At 42.2% G+C, this 24,506-nt stretch overlaps 1 protein-coding gene across 4 annotated transcripts; it reads right to left on the bottom strand.

Moving 5' to 3' along the window:
* LOC141761095 (serine/threonine-protein kinase DCLK2-like) lies at window positions 1–18,990 on the bottom strand. Of its 4 annotated transcripts, none has more exons than XM_074624334.1 (17): window positions 18,674–18,990; window positions 18,081–18,179; window positions 16,834–17,656; window positions 11,835–12,259; window positions 8,712–8,835; window positions 8,318–8,443; window positions 8,097–8,182; window positions 7,097–7,169; window positions 6,795–6,900; window positions 6,580–6,637; window positions 6,343–6,462; window positions 5,650–5,796; window positions 5,436–5,569; window positions 5,283–5,360; window positions 5,097–5,193; window positions 3,684–3,764; window positions 1–3,501 (listed from the first exon to the last, which is right to left on the bottom strand). In XM_074624334.1, the coding sequence occupies exons 3-17, from the start codon at window positions 17,279–17,281 to the stop codon at window positions 3,370–3,372; spliced, it is 2,235 nt and encodes a 744-aa protein (XP_074480435.1). In that variant the 5' UTR covers window positions 17,282–17,656; window positions 18,081–18,179; window positions 18,674–18,990; the 3' UTR covers window positions 1–3,369. The 4 variants fall into 4 exon arrangements, with proteins under 4 accessions (XP_074480435.1, XP_074480434.1, XP_074480436.1 ...); XM_074624333.1 differs by having other exon boundaries at window positions 18,097–18,179; XM_074624335.1 differs by lacking the exon at window positions 18,674–18,990 and adding an exon at window positions 18,484–18,649 and having other exon boundaries at window positions 18,097–18,179.
* Window positions 18,991–24,506: the final 5,516 nt, after the last annotated feature.

Here is a 24,506-nt window from a genome sequence, read left to right as displayed (position 1 = left end):
AAATCTTGAATTATTTGGCATTTTTGCCAGATTTAATCGTAATCTGAAGAGTAGCTAAAGCCGGCAGATAAATGTAATGGAGTAGAAAGTACGATATCGCTCTCTTAAATGTAGTATAAAGCGTCTTGAAGGTAGGTTCTCAAGTACAGTACTTGAGTAAATGTACTTTGTAACACTACATTTTAAAATATTTCAGTATCAATGTAGATCATTTGTTTTTTTTAATTAAAAAAACTCTCTTTTAGGAAAAACAAGGTTTGTTTGCAGTGCTGATGCATCATGTCTATGATGAGATTATTTCTTTTCATTGTAGTATTTTTTTTTTTTTCATAACTGCTACTATTTCCCTACTTCACGACTGACTCACACAGACAGACACCAACAAACAAGAATGATATTTACAGTATTTACAACATATTTTATCCTCCGTTAACTGCAGGGCGGGCGGGAGGAGAGGCAGCGAGCTCGGGGGTTTGGACCTCCGTCATACTGCAGGTAGAAACCTTTGAAAGGTCGGTGAGATGTTTTTTTGTTTGTTTTTTTAAACTGTGAGGTTTAGAAGTCACTCAGTTAATTTGAGTTACAGTACGAAGGCTGGGGGAATAGGTGAAGGACGGGAGACGGGTGATAGGAAGTGGCCTTCAGTGGAGTACACTGAGTCTACGTAGACGAGGCTCATTGTTTTGAGGGTTTTTTATGGGTGCATAATCTGGTAAAAATGTAGTTTAGGAGGAACTATAACAAGCTTTAGAAGTTCTGGTAGGCAGATTTTTTATCTGTCTTTAGGCTAAACTAGGCTAATCAGCTCCACGCTTTATGTACGGACACGAGAGATTTTGGGAAATTCCCAAAATGTCAAACTACTCTTTTAGACCAATCTGCTCCTTTTCAAAAGCCAAAGGTATATTTTAGCGAAAATCTGTATAAAAAACAAAAACAACGAGCCTCATCCGTCTATACGGTCAATGACGAGTGCTGGGGTCTGAACCTATGGAAGGAAAAGGGGCTGAGATTTAGGATAGGAAGAGGAATTCATCAGCAGCGTAAACAGGCACAGTACTCAAAATATCTCCTTGGGTTGGTGGGCGCCAAGTAGAAGAAATGAGAAACGTCCTTCACGTCAGCGGAAGGAGAGCTTTAAGGGTAAAGGCAGGATAAATGGGACGTTTTCCCAGAATAAATGGAAGACATCCTGGTCGCCAAGCTGCACGGACTGCAGTGGAAATAATCCCTAAACCAGAGGGAACGTTTGAATCAGTTGTTTATATCCTTATGAAAGTGGTTTGAGGTCCCTTTCTCCAGAGCCTCTGAGTTAAGGGACATTTTCAGGAAAGGTGTCCAGTCCCGTGAGACTCTGGGTGATGAAACAGGACGTGTCCAATAGCACCTTCGTGGTGTCCCTGTGTTGATACGGTGCGTGTCCTTCAAGTAGCAGTGAGGCGACTTCATTCAGCCAAAACTAACTCTCTCGACAGAGCTCATCAAAAACAACGTAAATACTTTCCAGTACAGCAGCAGAGACGGGACTTGTGAAAGTCTTCATAGATTATATGCTGGTCTAGGCCGGAGGCGAAGACAGTTTCCAGGAGATAAACTGGAAATAACAAGGGAGAACTTCATTTTGTTTCCAGTGGAGCAAACGGCATGTGTCCGAGGAATCCTGTTCAGTGTCCAGTAGATAAAGTGGAACATCTTTAAAAACCAATGAGAAGGAAACTCATTTGAAGTCAAGTAGAAGGGACATGTTCTGGACCATATTTGAGGGAACTTGTTTGGTTTCCAGTGGATGAAAGGAGGCGTGTTCTGGACCATATTTGAGGGAACTTGTTTGGTTCGCTGTACATGGAAGGGGACATGTTCTAGATCATACTTTGGGGAACTTGTTTGGTTTCCGGTATATGAAAGGGGGCGTGTTCTGGTCCATATTTGAGGGAACTTGTTTGGTTCGCTGTACATGGAAGGGGACATGTTCTAGATCATATTTGGGGGAACATGTTTGGTTTCCAGTGGATGAAAGGAGGCGTATTCTGGACCATATTTGAGGGAACTTGTTTGGTTCGCCGTACATGGAAGGGGGCATGTTCTAGATCATATTTGGGGGAACTTGTTTGGTTTCCAGTATATGAAAGGGGGCGTGTTCTGGTCCATATTTGGGGGAACTTGTTTGGTTTCCAGTGGATAAGGGGGCGTGTTCTGGACCATATTTGAGGGAACTTGTTTGGTTTCCAGTGGATGAAAGGAGGCGTGTTCTGGACCATATTTGAGGGAACTTGTTTGGTTCGCTGTACATGGAAGGGGACATGTTCTAGATCATACTTTGGGGAACTTGTTTGGTTTCCGGTATATGAAAGGGGGCGTGGTCTGGACCATATTTGAGGGAACTTGTTTGGTTCGCTGTACATGGAAGGGGGCATGTTCTAGATCATATTTGGGGGAACTTGTTTGGTTTCCAGTATATGAAAGGGGGCGTGTTCTGGTCCATATTTGGGGGAACTTGTTTGGTTTCCAGTGGATAAGGGGGCGTGTTCTGGACCATATTTGAGGGAACTTGTTTGGTTCGCCGTACATGGAAGGGGGCATGTTCTAGATCATATTTGGGGGAACTTGTTTGGTTTCCAGTATATGAAAGGGGGCGTGTTCTGGTCCATATTTGGGGGAACTTGTTTGGTTTCCAGTGAATAAGGGGGCGTGTTCTGGACCATATTTGAGGGAACTTGTTTGGTTCGCCGTACATGGAAGGGGGCGTGTTCTGGTCCATATTTGGGGGAACTTGTTTGGTTTCCAGTGGATAAGGGGGCGTGTTCTGGACCATATTTGAGGGAACTTGTTTGGTTTCCAGTATATGAAAGGAGGCGTATTCTGGACCATTTTTGAGGGAACTTGTTTGGTTTCCAGTATATGATAATCGAAAAACGGGAAGTTGTTCTGGTTCAGATTTAACAGAACTCATTTGATTTCCAGTAGATTAAACACGATATATACCAGACCAGATTTGAGGGAACTTGCTCAGTTTCCAGTAGAAGAAACAGGGACGTGTTCTGGCCCATATTAGTTGTTGTTCTGGTTCCGATTTAAGAGAACAAATTTTTTTCCAGTAGGTGTAAACAGTTCCTGTCCTAGACCGGATAGTGGTGGACTTGTTTGGTTTCCAAAGGATCAAACAGGACGTGTTCTACACTGGAGGTGATGAAACTCATTCAGTTTTTATTGGTGACTAAACAGGACAAGGTCTGGACCAGATTTAAGGGGAACTTGTCGGGTTTCCTGGACGAGTCTAGACCAGAGGATGTGGAAACCTTTCGGGGTTTCCGGTAGATCAAACAAGCAGTGTTGTGTTTGGTTTCCAGTCGATGAAAGGGGGGACGTGTTTTAGACCAGAGGTGAGGGAACTTGTTTGGTTTCCAGTTTTGGGGATTCCTGCTCTGGTTCCTTTGTGTCTCCACCGGTCTGTTCTTCAGTGCTGATCACAGTGTTTGTGTCAGGAGCGACAGGAGCCTCATCCTATAGAGAAAAAACAACTTTTAGTACCAAAGTTGACAGAAGAGTGCCGTTAACTTGTAATATAATGTGCTTGTTGTTGAGGAACTCAATGTTTTCATAAAGTAACAATAGAACATAGTTACGTCTGCTTTAAGGCAGGTAAAGTTAAGTTCCCCTCTTGTAGTCTGTATTTGTGCTCTTACCGTCACCCAGGGGTGTGACAGGATCTCCTCGGCGGTGAAACGAGTGTCCACGTTCACCTGCAGCATCTGACTAATCAGCATCTGAGGAACAGGTCATGTGACTGTTAGCAGGCTGCAGTAAACGGTCTGAATTCATGTTTGTGTTCTACCCCTGGTGGGAATTTCACATAAATGGGTCCAATATTGAAATTGTATAACCACAGAAAGTTTTGCAACCTGAAATTGAGTGTCATGAGAACCAATACTCTGGTACCAAGTCGATGCCAAAATTCTAAAAATGTGACGGTACTAGCTTTTCAACAGTGCCGCAGGTATCATAATCACCGTCAAGGCTCGAAACTAACGTTGTCCCGTAATCCCAAGGACGATAGAAAATGTATTTGGGACATAGTAAACTCGCTATCCAGGGGACGCACCCTATTTTTTCCCCCGATAATGCCATATTGCGAACAACATATCCGTGTTGAAATCGGCAGGATGAGAGCAAACTCAACAGCTGTCACTGTGTCAGTGTGCTGACTTGACTATGACTTGCCCCAAACTGCATGTGATTATCATAAAGTGGGCATGTCTGTAAAGGGGAGACTCGTGGGTACCCATAGGACCCATTTACATTCACATATCTGGAGGTCAGAGGTCACAGGACCCCTTTGGAAATGGCCATGCCAGTTTTTCCTCAACAACATTTAGCGCAAGTCTGGAGCGTTATTTAACCTCCTTCATGACAAGCTAGTATGACATGATTGGTACTAAGGTTTTCTAGTTTCATATGATACCAGTATCTTCACTCTAACTTTAAAACTGAGCCCGCTACAACCTCCGGAAGATCGATTGCGCTAATGCGTTAAAGAAATTAGCAGCGTGAAAACAAATTTGTGTTAACGCGTTAGTATCGCGTTAACTTCGACAGCCCTAGTCTAAATGTTATTTATGGTGTTGTTAGATTGCTGCTAGACCGCCCTGTTGATACAGGTGCAGGCCTCGCTTTGTGGTTTTTGACCGCAGTGAAAAATGTTGTTTTTGAAAAAGGCTAAACGGCAACAAATATATGGTTGTGAAGCAGAATATCCAGTATCTTCACTGTAGCTCTAAAACTGAGCCTGCTACAACCTGAAAAATTACAAGTTGCATTAATGCGATAAAGAAATTAGTGGCTTTAAAACAAATCTGCGTTAACGTTGACAACCCTAGTTCCAAATGTAATCTTGCAAAATGTAGTTTTTGGCGAGAAACTTTGATAAACCCGGTTGTTTGAAGGAGATGTTTTCACAGCAATATAGAATAGATAACAGAGAGGGAGTTATGACCCCTAACAAAAACCAGTATGTAAACGGTAATAAAGGAGTGGATGTTGGAGTACATGGGGTTTATTCCCAACATGTGAACGCTCCACCCAGTACGAGTGAGCGGTACCTTTGCCGGGAGGCTGATGGCGTCCCAGTCCGGAGACGGAAACTCCAGCTTCCCTCTGAGGATCTGATCAAACAACTCCTCCTGGACGTTATTCTCACTGAGGAAGAGGAAGAGGAAGAGGAGGGAAACATTAGGACTGAAACGACTACACATTTAATATAACACCAGAGCTTTGTAAACACCGACCTTCTGAACGGAGGGAATCCACACAGCAGGATGTAGGTGATCACGCCCGCCGCCCAGATATCCACCTTCAGACCATAACTACAAACACACAATCATTTAATATTAACGTGTCTGTTAACCTTTTAATCTCAACTAACGCCCAGATGTTCTCACCCAGTCTCAGCGATGATCTCCGGGGCGACATACGTCGGCGTGCCACAGACGGTGTACAGCGGTCCCTCCACCACCGTCGCCAAGCCGAAGTCACCCAGCTTCAGAGACTTGGTGCCGTCCGGGTACTCGCACACCTAAGACAAGGAATAAGTAAAACAACTACCCCTCTACTTATCGATCGTCAGTAATACTGCTGTTTGGTGTGTGTTGGTACCAGCAGGTTCTCCGGTTTGATGTCCCGGTGGACGATGTTCATCCGGTGCAGGTACTTGATGGCTCCGGCCAGGTTGAACACCATGGCGCTGGAGTCCCGCTCGCTGTACTTCGTGGAGGAGGTGATGGCGTCGAAGAGGTCGCCGCCCTGAAGGAGGCGGAGGCGTGTAAGTAGTCCTTTTATTTTTTTAATATTTCTTCATATTCTTAGCAGAGAGATGAAACTCCGCCATTTTGGACTGAAAACGCTTTTATTTTAACGTTCAACGCAGAATATGACAATAGAATAGAATTGTTTTACTTTTGTACGTCACTTTGTAGGCGGACGTTTTACCGGCGTCCCGTAGTCGCTTTCAGTCCAAAATGGCGGAAGCGTAGCTCTGCTGCTGGACGCTGACGTTACATTGAACGAACAATTTACTTTCACTTCTTATCAATATATACGTTCTTTGTGGCAAAGGAGAAGAAGAAGGAGAAGGAGAAGGAGAAGGAGGAGGAGAAGAAGAAGAAGAAGATGTAGAAGAAGGAGAAGAAGAAAAAGAAGAAGAAGACGAAGGAGAAGAAGGAGAAGAAGAAGAAGAAGAAGAAGAAGAAGAAGAAGAAGAAGAAGGAGAAGAAGGAGGAGAAGAAGGAGAAGAAGGAGGAGAAGAAGGAGAAGGAGAAGGAGGAGGAGGAGGAGGAGAAGAAGAAGCACCTTGACGAGCTCCATGACGAGGAACAGCTGACTGGGCGTTTCATCCACCTCGATTAACTCGATGATGCTGGGATGTCGAACCCTCCGCAGCACCGCCACTTCGTTTTCTATCAGGTGTTCCTGTTCACACACGTAAAAACACACATTGAATAGAAACCTAAAATAACTCCTAGATAAATCCTTTAAGAATTTAAAGGCGCAGTCTGTTATTATTACGGTGCTTTAACTCAGCGTTACCTTCCCACAGCAGCGAGCTTTATCAATGATCTTCAGAGCGTACTCCTGACCCGTCGACCTGTCAATCAAAACACAACAGAAAACACTCTTTATAATTTAAAATACTCCGTTTACGATGATACAAAACAGATAGAAGAATCCTCCGTTTACTGTTTAGTTTAAGTATAAATAAATACATAATAATAACTGAACTTGTACCTCCTGATGCTCCTTACCTCTCCACGCACTCTTTCACCACGGCAAAGTTTCCGTCTCCGATCACTTTACCGACTCGGTACTTCTCGTTGATAATGGAGGAAGAGACGGACCGATTACCGTTCACTGTGAGGAGAAGAAGAAGAAGAAGAGGAGGATATTTATAGTGTTGACTTTTATATTTCAATTCAATGAGCCCATCTGTGTTCATGTGTGATGACGTTAGTCCTCATAGGAGACATTTCATTGACCTCACTGTATAAAATGACCTTGTGGTGACCTCTAGGATCATTTTAGTATTTAGATTTTTAGACAAACAAACCTTCCACCGTGGTTTCATCCGGCTGCTCAGCTTCTCCGTTTACATCTGTGGAGGAAGAACGACGAGGAGACACCTAGAGACAAATATAAATATCATAGATTATAACATAAATAATTTCATATTTTGAAAGAAATGTGTGATTTCTGATTAAAACGAGAGGAGACAGAAGTGAGTTCCTGTTTCAAGATTTAAAGTAAAGGATTAAATAAATCAAACTAAAGTTATAATACTATAATATGACAGATTACTAGAGCTGCAGCTAATCCAGTATTCTACCAATTATTCCATCGATTAATCAAGTATCGGATAAAAATACTTTTGCTTTATTAAGGAGCAATAGTGAATATACGAAAAATAAAATAAAACGGGTCTCTTTAAATGAAAAATTGTTTTCCTTTTCATTTTTTATATTTTATTTTAATATAATTTGTCAAAACTAGTGCATATATATTATTAGGTGCCATATTACATTCTCGGTTTTAAATAAAACATTTTCTGAAATGCAAAAAAAAAAAAAGAATGGTAATCAAATTACTCAAGGAATTGTTTCAGCCCTACAGATTACTCAACAACTATATTTAAATTATGTTTATTTTTATTGTTTAACATTTTTTTTAAAGTGTTTCTTTATATTATTTAAATTGTTTTAAAAAATGTTTATTTTTTATTGTTAAAAAAATATATTTTTATTGTTTAAATTGTTAAAAAATTGTCTATTTTTGTGTTTATTTTTTACATAAAAACAATTGTTGTTTACATCAGTATTTCTTGTGAATCCAAAGATAGTTTCCATTAAGAGCAGTTAAAAAGCACAAAATATAATAAATAGAATATTTTTTTAAGTTAAGCTGTTTCCTTAATAGATGATTAAATTAAGCTTTAAGTTAAACAAATTAATTAAAAAAAACTCTTAAAAAAAGTAGTAAAAAGTTACTGCGAACACCAACTGGTCACAACCCAAATCAAACAATAAATCAATCAATCGATCGATCGATCAGACCTTGAGGCTGCGTCGTGTCCCGGGGCTGGTGGACGGGCTGGATCTGGACGACTTCCCAGCTGACTGCGATGCTGACGCCTCATTGGCTACACACACACATGAGAGAGAAAGGAGTCATCTGATTGGTCGATAATAATCTGGTAATAATTAATACCAGTAAACCTAATAGGAGCATCTTAAGGTGGTTTAGATCAGCGGTGTCCCATCGGAGCGGTTCACACCTGGACCTGGAGACTTGGTTCTGGGGAGGCCTTTAGAAGGAGTCTTAGAGGACGAGAAGCTGGAGCCGCTGGGGGTCTTGGGAGTTTTGGGGGGGGCGGCAGGGCGAGGAACCTTGACTCTGCATTCTGGAGAGAGAGACGGATGTGATTGTTATTTATTCTTATACAGAATATAAATACAACTACAGGAGGAGTTATCTTCACCAAATGTGTATTTAATAACCGTCATCAGTTTCTTCTGTCTTTTACGTTGATTTGGATCCGAGCTTCGGATGATATTTATAACATGTTCTCTTTTATGTTTGTTTTTATTTTTAATAGCTAATTTTTTTTTCATTCCTCATCCTAAAAGAAAACATAAAGAACGGTATTAAAATGTGTTTTTGTGTCTCACCGTTAACAAAAGCTGCTGTTTTGCTGCAGTGTGTGAGCAAGTCGTCCTGAGCGTAGCGAAACTTCTCCGGCCCGCACGCCATGAACACGTCGTCATCCCCGAAGAAATCCTGCAGACAGGTCAGCTACACACACACACACACACACACACACACACACACACACACACACACACTGATTAACACTGCAGTAACGTACACACACACACGAGCAGACGACAGCTGGATATTGTGATGACAGAAACAGACACACACCGTGCTGTCTAAGAACGGCCTTCAGGATTAAATACAAATTGTACATGGAAATGTCCCGGATTTAGACGGACAGAGAGACGAAGAGGGAGATGAACAGGTGAAGAAGAGAGGGATCAACGGAGGAGAGGAAGGACGGATTAAACAGTTGAGGCCCGGACAGAAAAATGTCAGTACTGGAGGAAGTATTTAGATGATTTACTTCATTAAAAGTACCAATACAACGATGTAGAAATACTCTACTATAAGTAAAAGTCCGGCATTTAACATTCTACCGGTAAAACTACAGAAGTATTATCAGCTAAATTGTATTAAAAGTGCTCGTTCTGCAGTAAAATGTCCTCTGTTTTAATATATCTTACATTAATGGATACATTACGGTCCCATTTAGAGTCAAATAGACCATAAAGCAGGAGATGCAATACCGATGTTCGGCCGATAAGTCAGTGCATCCCTTTTTTTAAATAGTATGACTTTTTTTCGTAATATTACGACTTTTTTTCTCGTAAAGTTCTGACTTTTTTTCGTAATATTACAACTTTTTTTCTCGTAAAGTTCTGACTTTTCTTCGTAATATTCCGACTTTTTTTCTCGTAAAGTTACGACTTTTTTTCGGAATATTAGGACTTTTTTTCTCGTAAAGTTACGACTTTTTTTCGTAATATTGCGACTATTTTTTCTCGTAAAGTTGCGACTTTTTTCCTCGAAAGGTTATGACTTTTTTTTCGATATATTACGATTTTTTCCTCGTAAAGTTATGACTTTATTCTCGTAATATTACAACTTTTTTTCTCGTAAAGTTATGACTTTTTTTCTCGTAATATTACGACTTTTTTTTCTCGTAAAGTTACAACTTTTTTTTCTCGTAAAGTTATGATTTTTTTCTCGTAATATTACAATTTTTTTTCTCGTGAAGTTTTCGTAGTTTTACGACTTTTTTTCTCATAAATCAAATTACGACTTTTTAGCTGTTTTTTTATTTTGTGATTACCCTTGAGTACAGTCTTGGTGCTAAGCTAAGCTAAGCTAACTGGCTGCAGCTTCATATTTAACGGACGGATGGAAGTTTATTTCCCAAAAGAGATGGTAGTACCACAGAATGTATATCGCTAAGAAGTGAAAGTCAATTGTTCGTTCCGTTGCAACGTCAGCGCCCAGCAGGAGAGCTACGCTTCCGCCATTTTGGACTGAAGGCGACTAGCGGACGGCAGTAAAACGTCTGCATACAGAAGTAAAACTAAGTTATTTCTGTTCTACTGTCATATTTATTGTCTCTACCTACTAAATGTCCTGTTGAACAATAAAATATTATAATTATAATAAGAGTTTTCAGTCCAAAATGGCGGCAGCGGTTGTCGTCAAAAAAGCGCCAGAGTTTCGTCTCTTTGCTTCTGTACTCTCTGGTGGTGCTGTGGAGGGATTTTAATGAGTCGCTATGAGAGAAACCGGCTGCAAAATACACTCAGAAGAGAGTTTCTATGTGGGTTTTACAAAATGACTTAACACCTTCTTCCTCTTCATCCTCTTCCTCAGTCCTTCTCCCCCTCTACACCTCCCTTCTTTCCTCCTCCATCCCTCCTTTCCTCCTCCATCCCTCCTTTCCTCCTTGATTTCACCTCCTCCGTCCCATCACTCCCCCCGTTTTACTTTTTACTTTAACGCCTCCGGAAATGCACTCTGTGTGTTTGTGTGTGTGTGTGTGTGTGTGTGTGTGTGTGTGTGTGTGTGTGTGTGTGTTTGTGTGAGAAGCGAGGACGAGGTTGTTACTGGATGGCTGGTTACCATGGTGACCACACTGCAGTGTCAATGTGTGTGTGTGTGTGTGCGTGTGTGTGTGTGATGGGGTTTCTATCCCGCTGCTTGAAGTGTGGCTGCACAAACTGAAAGGACGAACACACACTCTCGCACACACACTCACATTGTTTCATTCAGTCTGAGTCTGAAAGCCGTCTGAGGCAGACGAGAGAATAAAAGCCTTCGTTATGACACGCTGCCTTCAAAATAAAAGCCTTTATTTAGAGTAAACTAATCAGTATTTACACAGTTTGGTTCTTTAAAATGGAATTAAATTAACTCAATATTAAATAGTTTCATAGCTCTCAGATTGAAAGTCGTATTATTATGAGAATAAAGTCATAATATTATAAAGTAGTAATTTTAAGGGTTATTTTAGAGGTGAAATAGACTTTTTCTCGGAAAGTTATGACTTTATTCTCATTAAATTACCACTTTTTTCTCTTAAACTTCTGACTTTATTCTGTAAATCTCAGATATTTGTTCCCTTAATGTGGCCCTTATATACATTATAGTCGTAGAAGTGTGAGTTCAGCCTCTTGTGAATCTTAATATCTGGCAGTGAGACGTGTCGGTTTAAAGCCGTGGAGCTGCGACAGTCAGCTAAAGCACAGTGGTATGACTGAATGTGCTCTGATCCTCGCTGAATGTGTTTCCTGAGTGAAGGATTGTGGGTTTAAACGTAACACACGTTTACTGGCGAGGCTATTTTTTACCACACACACACACACACATACACACATTGAAGTTACAGATAAGAGTGTCTGCGACACAATGGCGGCGGAGAGCTGAAGAAAAGCAGACAGCTCGTTGGGGCGTCGGTGTGACTGATTTAAAGTTGTTGCAGTGAACCCAGCTCAGATGTTGCTGCTGCAGCATTGGCCTCGACAAAGTAAAAGTTTGCATGTGCTGCCTTCAAAATAAAAGCATTCTTTCACTTGACGAATCTCCCTTAAGAGATAAAGAATGATTATGGTTGATGAATGTCTGTAGAAAGACGCCGTCACTCTTTGATTCATGACGTCAAATCATCTACGTTTGTCCTCGTATCAATCGAAGAGTTAAAACCATCGCCTCACCTGTTTCCCGTCCAGCGTGTACAGCCTCTTCACGGCTCCAGAGTCCAGCTTGATGGCCTCCGTGATGTCGGCGAGCACCTGGTCGAAGGAGTGAGCCGTCTTCTTGTTCAGCAGGATCCTCACCGCCTTGCGAGGCTTCACGCCGCTGCGGATCACCGTCACCAGCTTGGGCTTGATGTAGTCTTTGCTCTCCCTAAACTCGCGGCCTTCCGGGCGCTCTTTGGAGGAGCTGCCAGTGGCGGAGGCGGCGGCGGTGATGGCGGCAGCGACGGTGATCGCCGACACCCCCGTGGACGCCGTGGAGGGCCGACCCGAGCCGGCAGCTCCCGCCCCGGCGCCGGCGCCTGGCTTCCAGCTCGGGATGGAGATCTTGGCGTAGTCGACCTTTCGGTACGGCTCGTTGGAGGCACAGATGTAGCATTCGCCTGAGCAGAGAGGAGAACACGTTACAACAAAGAGGATGGAAGCAAAGAGACGCCCGTTTGGACTGAAAACTTTTTATTGTTCAAAACAGGCAATTTGGTAGAATATGATAATAGAAGAGAAATAATTTGGTTCTACGTTTGTTCGGCACTTTTTAAACGGACGTTTTACTGGCGTCCGGTAGTTGCTTTCAGTCCGAAATGGCGGAAGCGTAGCTCTGCTGCTGGGCGCTGATGATGCCATGGAACAAAGTATTGACTTTCACTTATTGGCGATATACGTTCTTTGGTTATACTACTGCATATCTGACACAATACTCAACGCAAAGTACAGAAAAAAGTAAACATTTAAGTGAAATATTGCAACATAAGCGACCAAAAACTAATTTAGTTTCATAGTGAAGCATCCAGAGATGGTGCGTTCAAGGAATTCACATTATTTTTTTAACAAGTAAAGTTAAAAATGCCATTTTTGGCCATTACATTTTTTTTAAATTAGACATTGTAGTGTCATTAAACACACCACTAAATTAGTCTTTTTAGTTCCTACTTGTAATTGCAGGAACATAAAACAAAACATTGACACAAACATGAAGGCAACTCATTGCCTCGAACACTTAGTCTACTACACAATATGGAAATTTGCAGCTTTTGATTACTGTCGTAAAATGCTGTTAAATGATCTAAAGATGTGAGAGATGTTGCTGCTCCATTCTTTAGTTAGAGGTGAGTTCAGGGTCAGAGGCTGTTAAAGAGCAACTGTAGTTATTGCAGTTTTGCTGTAAATTTACAACTTTAATCTCGGATATTCTGAATTTTATCATAAATTTATGACTTCGTAATTTAACGTTTTTTTCTCGTTAATTAGCCACTTTAATCTCAGAGAATTTGTCTGTTTCTTTCTCGCAAATTTGTGAGGTTTTTTCTTCGCGTTAATCTCAGAGAATATAATTTTTTTTTTTGTAAATTTACCACTTTAATCTCAGAAATTCTAGTTTTTCTCATAAATATATGACCTAATTATCTCAGAGAATATTTCAGTTTATTTCTTGTAAATTTTAAACTTTTTTCTCGTAATTTTATTTGTCACTTTAATCTCAGAGAATTTCTGAGTTTTTTCTTACAAATTTATGTCTTTTTAATCTCAGAGATTATTCAAGTTTTTCTCTCGTGAATTTGTGAGTTTTTCTTGTAAATCGACCACTTTAATCTCGGAAATTTAGATTTTTTTCTCAGAATATTTTTCTCAAAATATTACCCCCATCCCCCAGCTCCATTATTTATTTATTTATATATTTATTTATTTATATATTTATCCCTTTCATGCTGTCATAGATATACACACAGTTTAATCGGTACTTTAGACTTGTGTTTTTGGTTTCATAAAGGCTAAAACATCACCCTCTAAACTCTCTAAATGCACCGTATTTCTCCTGCTAGTCACATTACACACCACGTCGTCATGAGGAGGAATCTTCAGTCAAAACTACACCAGAGGATTAATTGAGCCTGATTTAAAAAAACATTTTGAATGCACATAAATGCTCATTATTTTTAATCTTCTTTGAGTGATGTATCTTTAATAAATAAAAAGTTAAAATTATAAATCATTAAATCTCTCCAGCAGGTTGCAGCCAATCACATGTACAGTACCCGCAGTCACTCTCCTCTTTTACCTTATATGGTTACAAACGGCTCACCTCTCTCTCTCATAGTCCTTCTCTCTCTCTCTCTCTCTCTCTATATATATATATATATACAGTATATCCGGCGGCAGAGCTCGCTATGTTTCCTGTTTTTTTCTCTCACTAACTCGTCAGCTTCTGTAACCATCAAAAGCTCACCATCCCTCTCTCTCTCTCTTTATCCCTATTACATGTTCACACTCTCTCTCTGCCAGGTAACGTGTGTGTGTGTGTGTGTGTGTGTGTGTGTGACCTTGTCTCTCTCCAGGTGCTGACTTTCACTTTGCTATTCAAAGCAGCTGCAAAGGACTCTGGGTATTTATTCAAATACCTGACTGACTAAAACACCTTCTGTGAAACCAGCAGAGCAAGGTAGTTAGAATCTACAGCCCCGACCACGACTCTGAAATATCAGTAAGTTAGAATCTACAGCCCCGACCACAACTCTGAAATACCAGTAAGTTAGAATCTACAGCCCCGACCACGGCCCTGATATATTAGTAAGTTAGAATCTACAGCCCCGACCACGACTCTGAAATACCAGTAAGTTAGAATCTATGGCCCCGACCACGGCTCTGAAATATCAGTAAGTTAGAATCTACAGCCCCGACCACGACTCTGAAATATCAGTAAGTTAGAATCTATGGCCCCGACCACGGCTCTGAAATATCAGTAAGTTAGAATCTACAGCCCCGACCACGACTCTGAAATATCAGTAAGTTAGAATCTATGGCCCCGACCACGACTTTGAAATATCAGTATATTAGAATCTATGGCCCCGACCGCGGCTCTGAAATATCAGTAAGTTAGAATCTACAGCCCCGACCACGACTCTGAAATATCAGTAAGTTAGAATCTACAGCCCTGACCACGGCTCTGATATATCAGTAGAATCTACAGCCCTGACAACGGCTCTGAAATATCAGTAAGTTAGAATCTACAGCCCTGACCACGGCTCTGATATATCAGTAGAATCTACAGCCCCGACAACGGCTCTGAAATATCAGTAGAATCTATGGCCCCGACCACGGCTCTGAAATATCAGTAAGTTAGGATCTATGGCCCCGACCACAACTCTGAAATATCAGTAGACTCTATGGCCCCGACCACGGCTCTGAAATATCAGTAAGTTAGCATCTATGGCCCCGACCACAACTCTGAAATATCAGTAGAATCTATGGCCCTGACCATGGCTCTGAAATATCAGTAGACTCTATGGCCCCGACCACGGCTCTGAAATATCAGTAGAATCTATGGCCCCGACCACGGCTCTGAAATATCAGTAGAATCTATGGCCCCGACCATGGCTCTGAAATATCAGTAGAATCTAAGGCCCCGACCACGACTCTGTAGCCTAACTGCGCCGTGTATTGATAAATCCATGGTGCTGTCCGAGATGCTGAGTAGTTGACGGATTTGTAATTGCGACCTTTTCTCTGAGTACCGCCCTTCTGTTTCGTCTTGGATCTATAATATTCTCTAAACTCTAAACGTAGCTCGGGGGGGTAGAACCAAGAGTGTCCCAAAGTCCCCGAAGTTGTTTCCCCACTTTCGACTTGTCAGCGGCCATTGTTCCGCTCTGTTTGTAGTTTATTAATTCCACAAAGAGCTTAAAGAGTGATGCATCCGTCTCTTAGTACGTCTCTGGCCGAACAGCTTCCTGGCTCTAACACTCATTAGAGGACATTTACAACCAGTCACACATCAATATTGATGGTAAGTGATGTTACTCAGCCGCTGGTCTGTTTCTGTCTAAACGACTTGAGACAGAGAGGAAGAGCAGACGGACTTTAGAGTGGTTATATTAAAAAGAAATGTCATTATGTGCAAGTACTTTTATATCTGAGATTCAGATTCACTTTCAGACATTAGGACTTGTGATTGTTCTGATTGAAGTTTAATTTATTTCCAGTATGTTCGCCTTAACAAAGACAGACAGAGGAAGGAGACAGTGAGGACGGATCAATCGACTGATCGATGGAGAGTGACAGGTAGTCCGGACAATTACGATTTAGCGGTAGTTGACTGTTAAGTCCATTTATTCCCATGAGAGACAATTTTGGCAGAGTGACAACGCAGATGTCTGGTAGGCAGCAAAGACAGAAGACTTTGGTGTTTTCTCCAGTCATAAATAAAGATGGTGGGCAACTTCTATTGCAATAGTTTTACTTTAACAAGTATTACATAACCTCCCACCACAATATGTATTTTTAAAACGTCATGGTTGTCCTTAAAATAAGAACGTAAACTAAGCAAAATACGTACAGAAACAACGCAACACAACTACGGAAAACAACGTCACAAACGTCACTGACGTAACTTACAAAACAAAACACCGGTCTCGAACACCGGCCTCCTGATTGAAAGTCCTGTGTTTATTGGATCGCTTTAAAATAAGTACGTAAACTAAGCAAAATACGTACAGAAACAACGCAACACACTACGGAAAACAACGTCACAAACGTCACTACAAAACACGTGACCAAAGTCACTGACGTAATTTACAAAACACCTGTCTTGAACACCGGCATCCTGGTTGAATGTCCTGTGTTTGTTGGATAGCCTTAAAATAAGTACGGAAACATCGTAACATAACTACGGAAAACACGTCAAAAAACGTCAGTACAAAACATGTGACAGACCTCACTGACATAACTTACAAAAGAAAACCAGTCTATAACACCACAGGTCCTGTGTTTATTGGACCTATCCACCTCCCCACTGGCACGCCATTAGCGGTCTTTCTCCCCTTTTATTCTACATCATTACATTACAATCTGTCCAGACTACATGGCGTGAAAATGACATGCCTAAAGCACGAATGGCGTTCTTTCTGCACACTTTTGCCCTGCGCATTATCGTGTCATTCATTGTCAAAGTAGCGAGTCCTACCTTCCCCCAGCTCGTCCATGCTGGTGATCTTCTTGCTGCCGTCCATAGTGTAGATCGTGCGAACCCCTTGAGGCAGATGCAAGTTATCCGCCAGTGAGCGCGTCAGCTCCATTAGCAGCGCATCGTAGGAGCGGAACCGGTCACTGGAAACGGCGTACGTCAGACCCTTGAAGTACCGGTCTCCGTTGCGATAGAACCGGACCTTTTTGGCCCGTTTCTCCGATGTGAGCGCCTGCAGGGTCCGGGTCCGGTAGTAGCTGCAGTTGGCGCTGTGGGCAGGGCTGGGGACCAGGCTGCTGCCCCGGGAACTGGGGCCAGACCCGCCTCCTCCGCCGCCGCCGCCAGCGCTGTGGGTGGAGTCATCTCTCTTGGTGCGGGTGGAGCGCCCCCGGCGAACCTTGTCGCGTTCGTCGAAGTGCTCCAGCTCGAGCGTCTTACTCAAAGACATGGTGAATACTGGTCCAGTAGCGTTCAACAAAGTCCCTGCTACATAAGATTCATCTTCCAAGAACCAGTAGACCTAGTAGCGTAACTCCTCTAGTACCCGGATGGTTTTATAATCCCATTAAGTCTACTATAGAACCAGTAGCATCTGGTTGTCGTCCTCAAAATGTGGTTTTAGATCCAGGTGTAATACGAGTAAAAAGGTAGCAGATGTAGTCCCAGTATCCGTCTGGAGATCAGGTAACCCTGTTGTAAATCCAGTGGTATCAAACCTTGTTTAATACTGCAAACAGTCCTTTCTCCACTAGAAGAACCAAAACCGTTTTAAACCATTGGGGTTCACACTTTGTCTTCCAGCATCCTTAACACCCCTCCATCCCTGACAAAAAAACAGAGATGACAATCACATAATTTACTGACAAATCTTGATAGATATACAACAACCAGCACATTCAGCGTTCAAAATATCTCTCCTGGTGCAGAAAGAGAGCAAGATTTAGACCATTAGTTTAGCTTAGCATTAAGAATGAAACCAGGAAACCAGCATCCTACTTTAACTTTGTTTAATACTACAATAGCCCTTTCTCCGCTAGAAGAATTATAACATTTTGGTATTTCACCAACGCTTTAATCCATCAGGTGGAGGTTCTTGTTAAAGGCTGCTTTGACGATTTCATGGCTGTAGATGGACACTATCCATGTTAGTGGAACTAAAATAATCCAGACGTACTCTCTACTCGATGATTTGAACTCACAGTAACCTCAGCTATCTGGCTCTAAACCCAGTACATTGTCGTGCAGACCTGGTGCAAGCTTTACCCAATTTACGATGGATTGCAGTCCTGGTAATCTGCTTGGTTTCTGGGGTTCACACTTCCAGCATCCTCAACACCTCTCCATCCCTGACAACAAAAGAGATGAAGATAGATATGAATTAAGACACATTCAGCCTTCAAATGGTGCAGCAAAAGAGCAATATATTGCATTCGGTCATTTCAAGACACTTAACACAGGCTTGCTTTTAGTTAATGTTTAATTTGGAGCAACTCCTTTGGACATCATATCTCTGCTTCCATTAGCTTTTTTTACATGCATATTATTATTAATGCAAAAGAGGTTGAAATACACACCCACCATATGTTAGTGAAATTACATTTCCTGCAAGGCCAGAGACAGACATGTCCATTGATTTGCAGTCAAATGTACCTGATAGGAGCTCGTGCATTGAATGGTTATAAAAGCAGAAGTGTCTCTCTTTCTCTCTTTATCAGATTTGACTTTATATCCATCTATCCACCACTAACACTAACACTGCTATAAGCTGTGCTGACAGCAGCCATTCACACGCACGCACACACACACACACACACACATACACGGAGAGGGAGGCACCGACCAATAATGCCGTGAAACCGGTTGTGTTGCTATGGAGGCTTTCTCCTCTTCCCCCCCGGTGCATTGTTCTGGTACGTTCCGTTCCGGTGAATCCAGCCGTGTAATGAAGCGAGCCGAGCCAGCCGGTCCTCTAACCCGGGATATCAGGGATGCAGCAGCGGGGGGGGCAGGAAGGCTACACCGGAGGAGGACCGGGATGCACCGAGACGAGCGGAGGACAGAAGCATGGCCGCTGCAGCAGAGAGGGAGGAGAAACCGGCTGAACACCCCTCCCTCTATCTATCCCCTCCACTCCCCTCATCCGCGGCTCTACGTGAGGGCAGCGTCCCTCCCTCCCTCTCCCTCTCTCACTATCCCTCTCTCACTATCCCTCTCTCACTATCCCTCTCTCACTATCCCTCCCTCCCTCTCCCTCTCTCACTATCCCTCCCTCCCTCTCCCTCTCTCACTATCCCTCTCTCACTATCCCTCCCTCCCTCTCCCTCTCTCACTATCCCTCCCTCCCTCTCCCTCTCTCACTATCCCTCCCTCCCTCTCCCTCTCTCACTATCCCTCTCTCACTATCCCTCCCTCCCTCTCCCTCTCTCACTATCCCTCCCTCCCTCTCCCTCTCTCACTATCCCTCCCTCCCTCTCCCTCTCTCACTATCCCTCTCTCACTATCCCTCCCTCCCTCTCCCTCTCTCACTATCCCTCTCTCACTATCCCTCCCTCCCGCTCCCTCTCTCACTATCCCTCCCTCCCTCTCCCTCTCTCACTATCCCTCTCTCACTATCCCTCCCTCCCTCTCCCTCTCTCACTATCCCTCTCTCACTATCCCTCCCTCCCTCTCCCTCTCTCCCTCTCCCTCTCTCACTATCCCTCTCTCACTATCCCTCTCTCACTATCCCTCTCTCACTATCCCTCCCTCCCTCTCCCTCTCTCACTATCCCTCTCTCACTATCCCTCCCTCCCTCTCCCTCTCTCACTATCCCTCTCTCACTATCCCTCTCTCACTATCCCTCCCTCCCTCTCCCTCTCTCACTATCCCTCCCTCCCTCTCCCTCTCTCACTATCCCTCTCTCACTATCCCTCCCTCCCTCTCCCTCTCTCACTATCCCTCCCTCCCTCTCCCTCTCTCACTATCCCTCTCTCACTATCCCTCCCTCCCTCTCCCTCTCTCACTATCCCTCTCTCACTATCCCTCTCTCACTATCCCTCTCTCACTATCCCTCCCTCCCTCTCCCTCTCTCACTATCCCTCCCTCTCCCTCTCTCACTATCCCTCTCTCACTATCCCTCCCTCCCTCCCTCTCTCACTATCCCTCCCTCTCCCTCTCCCTCCCTCCCTATCCCTCCCTCACTATCCCTCCCTCTCCCTCTCTCACTATCCCTCTCTCACTATCCCTCTCTCACTATCCCTCTCTCACTATCCGTCTCTCACTATCCCTCTCTCACTATCCCTCCCTTCCTCTCCCTCTCTCACTATCCCTCTCTCACTATCCCTCCCTCCCTCTCCCTCTCTCACTATCCCTCTCTCACTATCCCTCCCTCCCTCTCCCTCTCTCACTATCCCTCTCTCACTATCCCTCCCTCCCTCTCCCTCTCTCCCTCTCCCTCTCTCACTATCCCTCTCTCACTATCCCTCTCTCACTATCCCTCTCTCACTATCCCTCCCTCCCTCTCCCTCTCTCACTATCCCTCTCTCACTATCCCTCCCTCCCTCTCCCTCTCTCACTATCCCTCTCTCACTATCCCTCTCTCACTATCCCTCCCTCCCTCTCCCTCTCTCACTATCCCTCCCTCCCTCTCCCTCTCTCACTATCCCTCTCTCACTATCCCTCCCTCCCTCTCCCTCTCTCACTATCCCTCCCTCCCTCTCCCTCTCTCACTATCCCTCCCTCCCTCTCCCTCTCTCACTATCCCTCTCTCACTATCCCTCCCTCCCTCTCCCTCTCTCACTATCCCTCTCTCACTATCCCTCTCTCACTATCCCTCTCTCACTATCCCTCTCTCACTATCCCTCCCTTCCTCTCCCTCTCTCCCTCTCCCTCTCCCTCCCTCCCTCTCCCTCTCTCACTATCCCTCTCTCACTATCCCTCCCTCTCCCTCTCTCACTATCCCTCTCTCACTATCCCTCTCTCACTATCCGTCTCTCACTATCCCTCTCTCACTATCCCTCCCTTCCTCTCCCTCTCTCACTATCCCTCTCTCACTATCCCTCTCTCACTATCGTTCCCTCTCCCTCCCTTTTGTCTGACTCTCTCTCTGAAATTCAAATTCACTTAGTTATATCTTGCCATGACTGCTGCAGCTACTCAAATCACTCATTATAGCCCACAACCTTAAACATACAATTCATTAATTATTAATTGATTAATTACATTAAAGGGACTGTTTGTAAGAATCAGAAATGTCTTGTTAACAGCGACACCTGTGTCCGTTAAGTCAACGAAAGTCAGCGTCCTGTTGCTGGCGCTTGTGCTCGCTCTACATAGACATGAAGGAGCATCGCTCAACACAGTGAGGAGACACACGTCAGCTAAAAGCACAATATCACTCTATATTTCAGCTGCTTGGCAGTAATGTTAGCTGACCAGATGAAGGTCTCTCCATGAATCAATGCTGATCCTAGTGTTGGCTTTTCCCTCCTCAGCCTCCCGACCGCGGCCGGAGGGAACGGGGGAGACGCCGGAGTTTTGGTTAGAGTCGATAACGTTTCTCTCTGCGGAGCCCCGTCACTTCACAAGACACGGGAAACCTCTGTTGGTCTGGAGGAGCTGCAGCAGTTATTTCTGCACAAACGTCCACTGAACATTCACTAGATATTCTCAGAGCTAAACTAACTCTCCTGCAGTGTGGAGTGAGCGCGCGTGCACGTGACAGAGCTATGCCCGCCATGACGCACTGACAGTTTGGGAGTCCCGTAGAGAGTTTCCCTCAGAGGAAACGTATTGTTGTCTGGGCCTACGTACGTTATTAACATTTTTTTAGTGACTGTTGAAAGCCGGGACATTTGAGTGTTTTACAGATATGTGTCGGGACTCGGGACACGTCAGCTTGAAACCGGGACGTCTGGTCACCGTAGCTTAGCATAAAGACTGAAACCAGGAGGAAAACGCTAACGTGTTAATTGAGCTTTAGAGGTGCTTTTGTTACCTTTGGACAGACAAACATAAAATAACACATACAAATGAGAGATGCTGATTAATAATGAATTAACTGAAAGACAATTACAGTACTTAAATAATTGAAAATTGGTAGAAATGAAATGTAGCTTGAAGGAACTGCTTTTCATTTAAAATATGATCATTCGCTTTCTTTTGTTAATTGTCCCAAACATCGTCGGCATCAAATTTTTAATAAGATATAGACTATTAGGGGTAAACTATGGAACTGCATTTCTTACTAAAATTATTATTATTTTTAAATTAATTTCTGATTCCCTACACTCTTTAGCCTTTCCTTTTCTATGATTGTGAACTTTTTTTTAATTAAAAGTATTACTACTATTGCTATTATTACTGCAACTATCCTAGTCAACTGTAAAAGCACTAGTACTACTACTTCTACTTCTGTTAGTACTACTAAGGCTGTATGGCTTTTAGTGCTATTACTACACTAGTACTAATAATAATAGGCTAATAATTGTACAAAAGGTTACAAAACAAAGCGATTAAGAGACAAAACTAATAAATAAATGATATAAATTACTATAATGGCTGAAGTAATAAATAATTCTCCTCCATTAGTGAGCTGAATATTTGATGAGGCTTCGGTGGGCGTGATTAAATGATTGTTAAGGGCGTGGCTGCTGCTGTCACTGCTCATGTTACTATTGTCAATTTCTAACTTTTAAATATTAGCTTATTGTAGATATACAATATTGTTATGTGTTTATGTGTCGTTTGAAATTGTGTGATACAGAAATGCCAAATTAGGTTTGAGATAATTCAGTTTTATCGGTATCAAGATTGTTTTTTGGTTTTTTTTAAATGACATTCTGATTTTTTTTATCAGCATTGGCCTCATAAATGCAGTATCATTCGGGTTAAATCGCAATGAAGCAAAATAAAATATTACTTAATAATACATTTTAAAAATAAACAATAACAAAAGGTGAAAACAAGGGATAGATTGGTAAATTCATTACATGTCATTTCAATGTGCTTTACATTAAAGCAGTAATTTATTTTGGTAAATATACTTATTCTTTTTTTTCATACTTTTTTTTCCCCTTTTTTCAAGGTTGTTATCATATATGCAATTTACAGTTCGTATTTACAATAGTTTGTAAACCAATTTTTTTTAAGTAGCTGACTTAGAGACGAACACAATAAGTACACTAGAGAAAACAACTTCCGCACTCAAAATTTTAAAAAAAATTGAAAGAAGAAAAAAAAAATAATAATAAAAAGAAAGAGTAGAATAATAAAAGAAAATTTAAAAAAAAAGAAAAATTAATAATATTAATACAAAGAAAAGAAAGTAATAATAATAAATTAAATAAACAAATAAGTTAATAGAAAAAAAGGTAAAAATAAGTAAAAAGGTAAATATACTTATTCAGTCTCTTGTCGACTGATGATTATGCGTTAAATATTAAGCTTAAATCAGGAGACAATTATCTTAGAGTAGGGCAAGAATTAGTCACATAAACTCCCTTTAAAAAACACAATCTGTTGTTTTTAAACTTGGTTTTTGTACAGATTAAACAAACGAGATATAACATGTTAGTTAGTGCTAAGCTGGTGCCTGAAATGGGCCAGTACTCACCAGTATTTGCCATGTTATGATTTGAGCATATTGTTTTATGCTAAATGCAGTACCTGTGAGGGTTTCTGAACAATATCTGTCATTGTTTTGTGTTGTTAATTGATTTACAATAATAAATATATACATACATTTGCATAAAGAAAGCATATTTGTCCACTCCCATGTTGATAAGAGTTTTAAATACTTGACAAATCTCCCTTTAAGGTACATTTTGAACAGATAAAAAATTAGCGATTAACAATTTGAATCGACTGAGTGCTCTTAATGAAATACATACAAAAAGTGGGATATATCACAAAGATATAAATATAAAATATATCCAAGCCATTAAATGGTAATGTCATGCAACTGCTGAAATACGGTACTGACACCTTTTTTTGGCCCAATTCAGGCACTGTGCTAAGCTAAGTTTAGTTGACAATCATCGACACCTGGCACGTCGTACTGTCTCATGGTAAACTTTCTGTTCTATATTCCACCTGTGAAACTTTAACTTTTCTCAGCGATTCATGTTTCAGCTGCATCCTCTTCTCTGTCTTGTTTTGTAGAAGTCGGGGCTTTTATTGTGACACATGGATGAAGAGGCCCGACCCTCCCTTAGTGTGTCTTTGGGGGGGGGGGGGGGTCGACAGCTTGGACCCGAAGCAGCCAGACCGCCCCGCCCTTTACTGTCAACAAAACCAGTCAACCATTCATCCCAATATGACAAGGTGGGCAACCCATTATGTTCCTGTACACATGAGCCAGTACAGATAATAATGAAAAGAAAGAAGTGTTTTCAGTTCAGGTTAAATAGTTCAGAGGTGTTTCCTTTTTCTTTTTTCTTCATCTTTTTTGAATAAAGAGAAAGGAGAAAACACAAAAGATAACTGAAAAATTGTTTAGTTGACATAACAAAACTTATCCAGTGCAATATACCAGAGTCTTTTAGTCAGTCCTTCAGCATGATAACAAAAATCTCACTATAGCTATATCCAAAAAGAACACCCAAACTTGTTTATGTTCTCTGAATGTTTATTCTCAAAAACATTTATTAGAAATTAGTTCATTCACAATATAAGAATACCTGAAATATCTAAGA

This window comes from Sebastes fasciatus, chromosome 22 (assembly GCF_043250625.1).
Source record: "Sebastes fasciatus isolate fSebFas1 chromosome 22, fSebFas1.pri, whole genome shotgun sequence".
NCBI classification, from domain to species: Eukaryota; Metazoa; Chordata; class Actinopteri; order Perciformes; family Sebastidae; genus Sebastes; species Sebastes fasciatus.
This window is presented reverse-complemented; position numbering and strand designations above follow the sequence as displayed.

Excerpts from the sequence above, each read along its gene's own strand:
- LOC141761095 (XM_074624334.1), bottom strand. The coding sequence starts at position 17,281 with ATGTCTTTGAGTAAGACGCTCGAGCTGGAGCACTTCGACGAACGCGAC. Across the intron at positions 8,183-8,317 it reads AACCAAGTCTCCAGGTCCAG|CCAATGAGGCGTCAGCATCG; the intron begins GTGTGAACCGCT and ends GTGTGTGTGTAG. Across the intron at positions 6,463-6,579 it reads AAGCTCGCTGCTGTGGGAAG|GAACACCTGATAGAAAACGA; the intron begins GTAACGCTGAGT and ends GTGTGTGAACAG.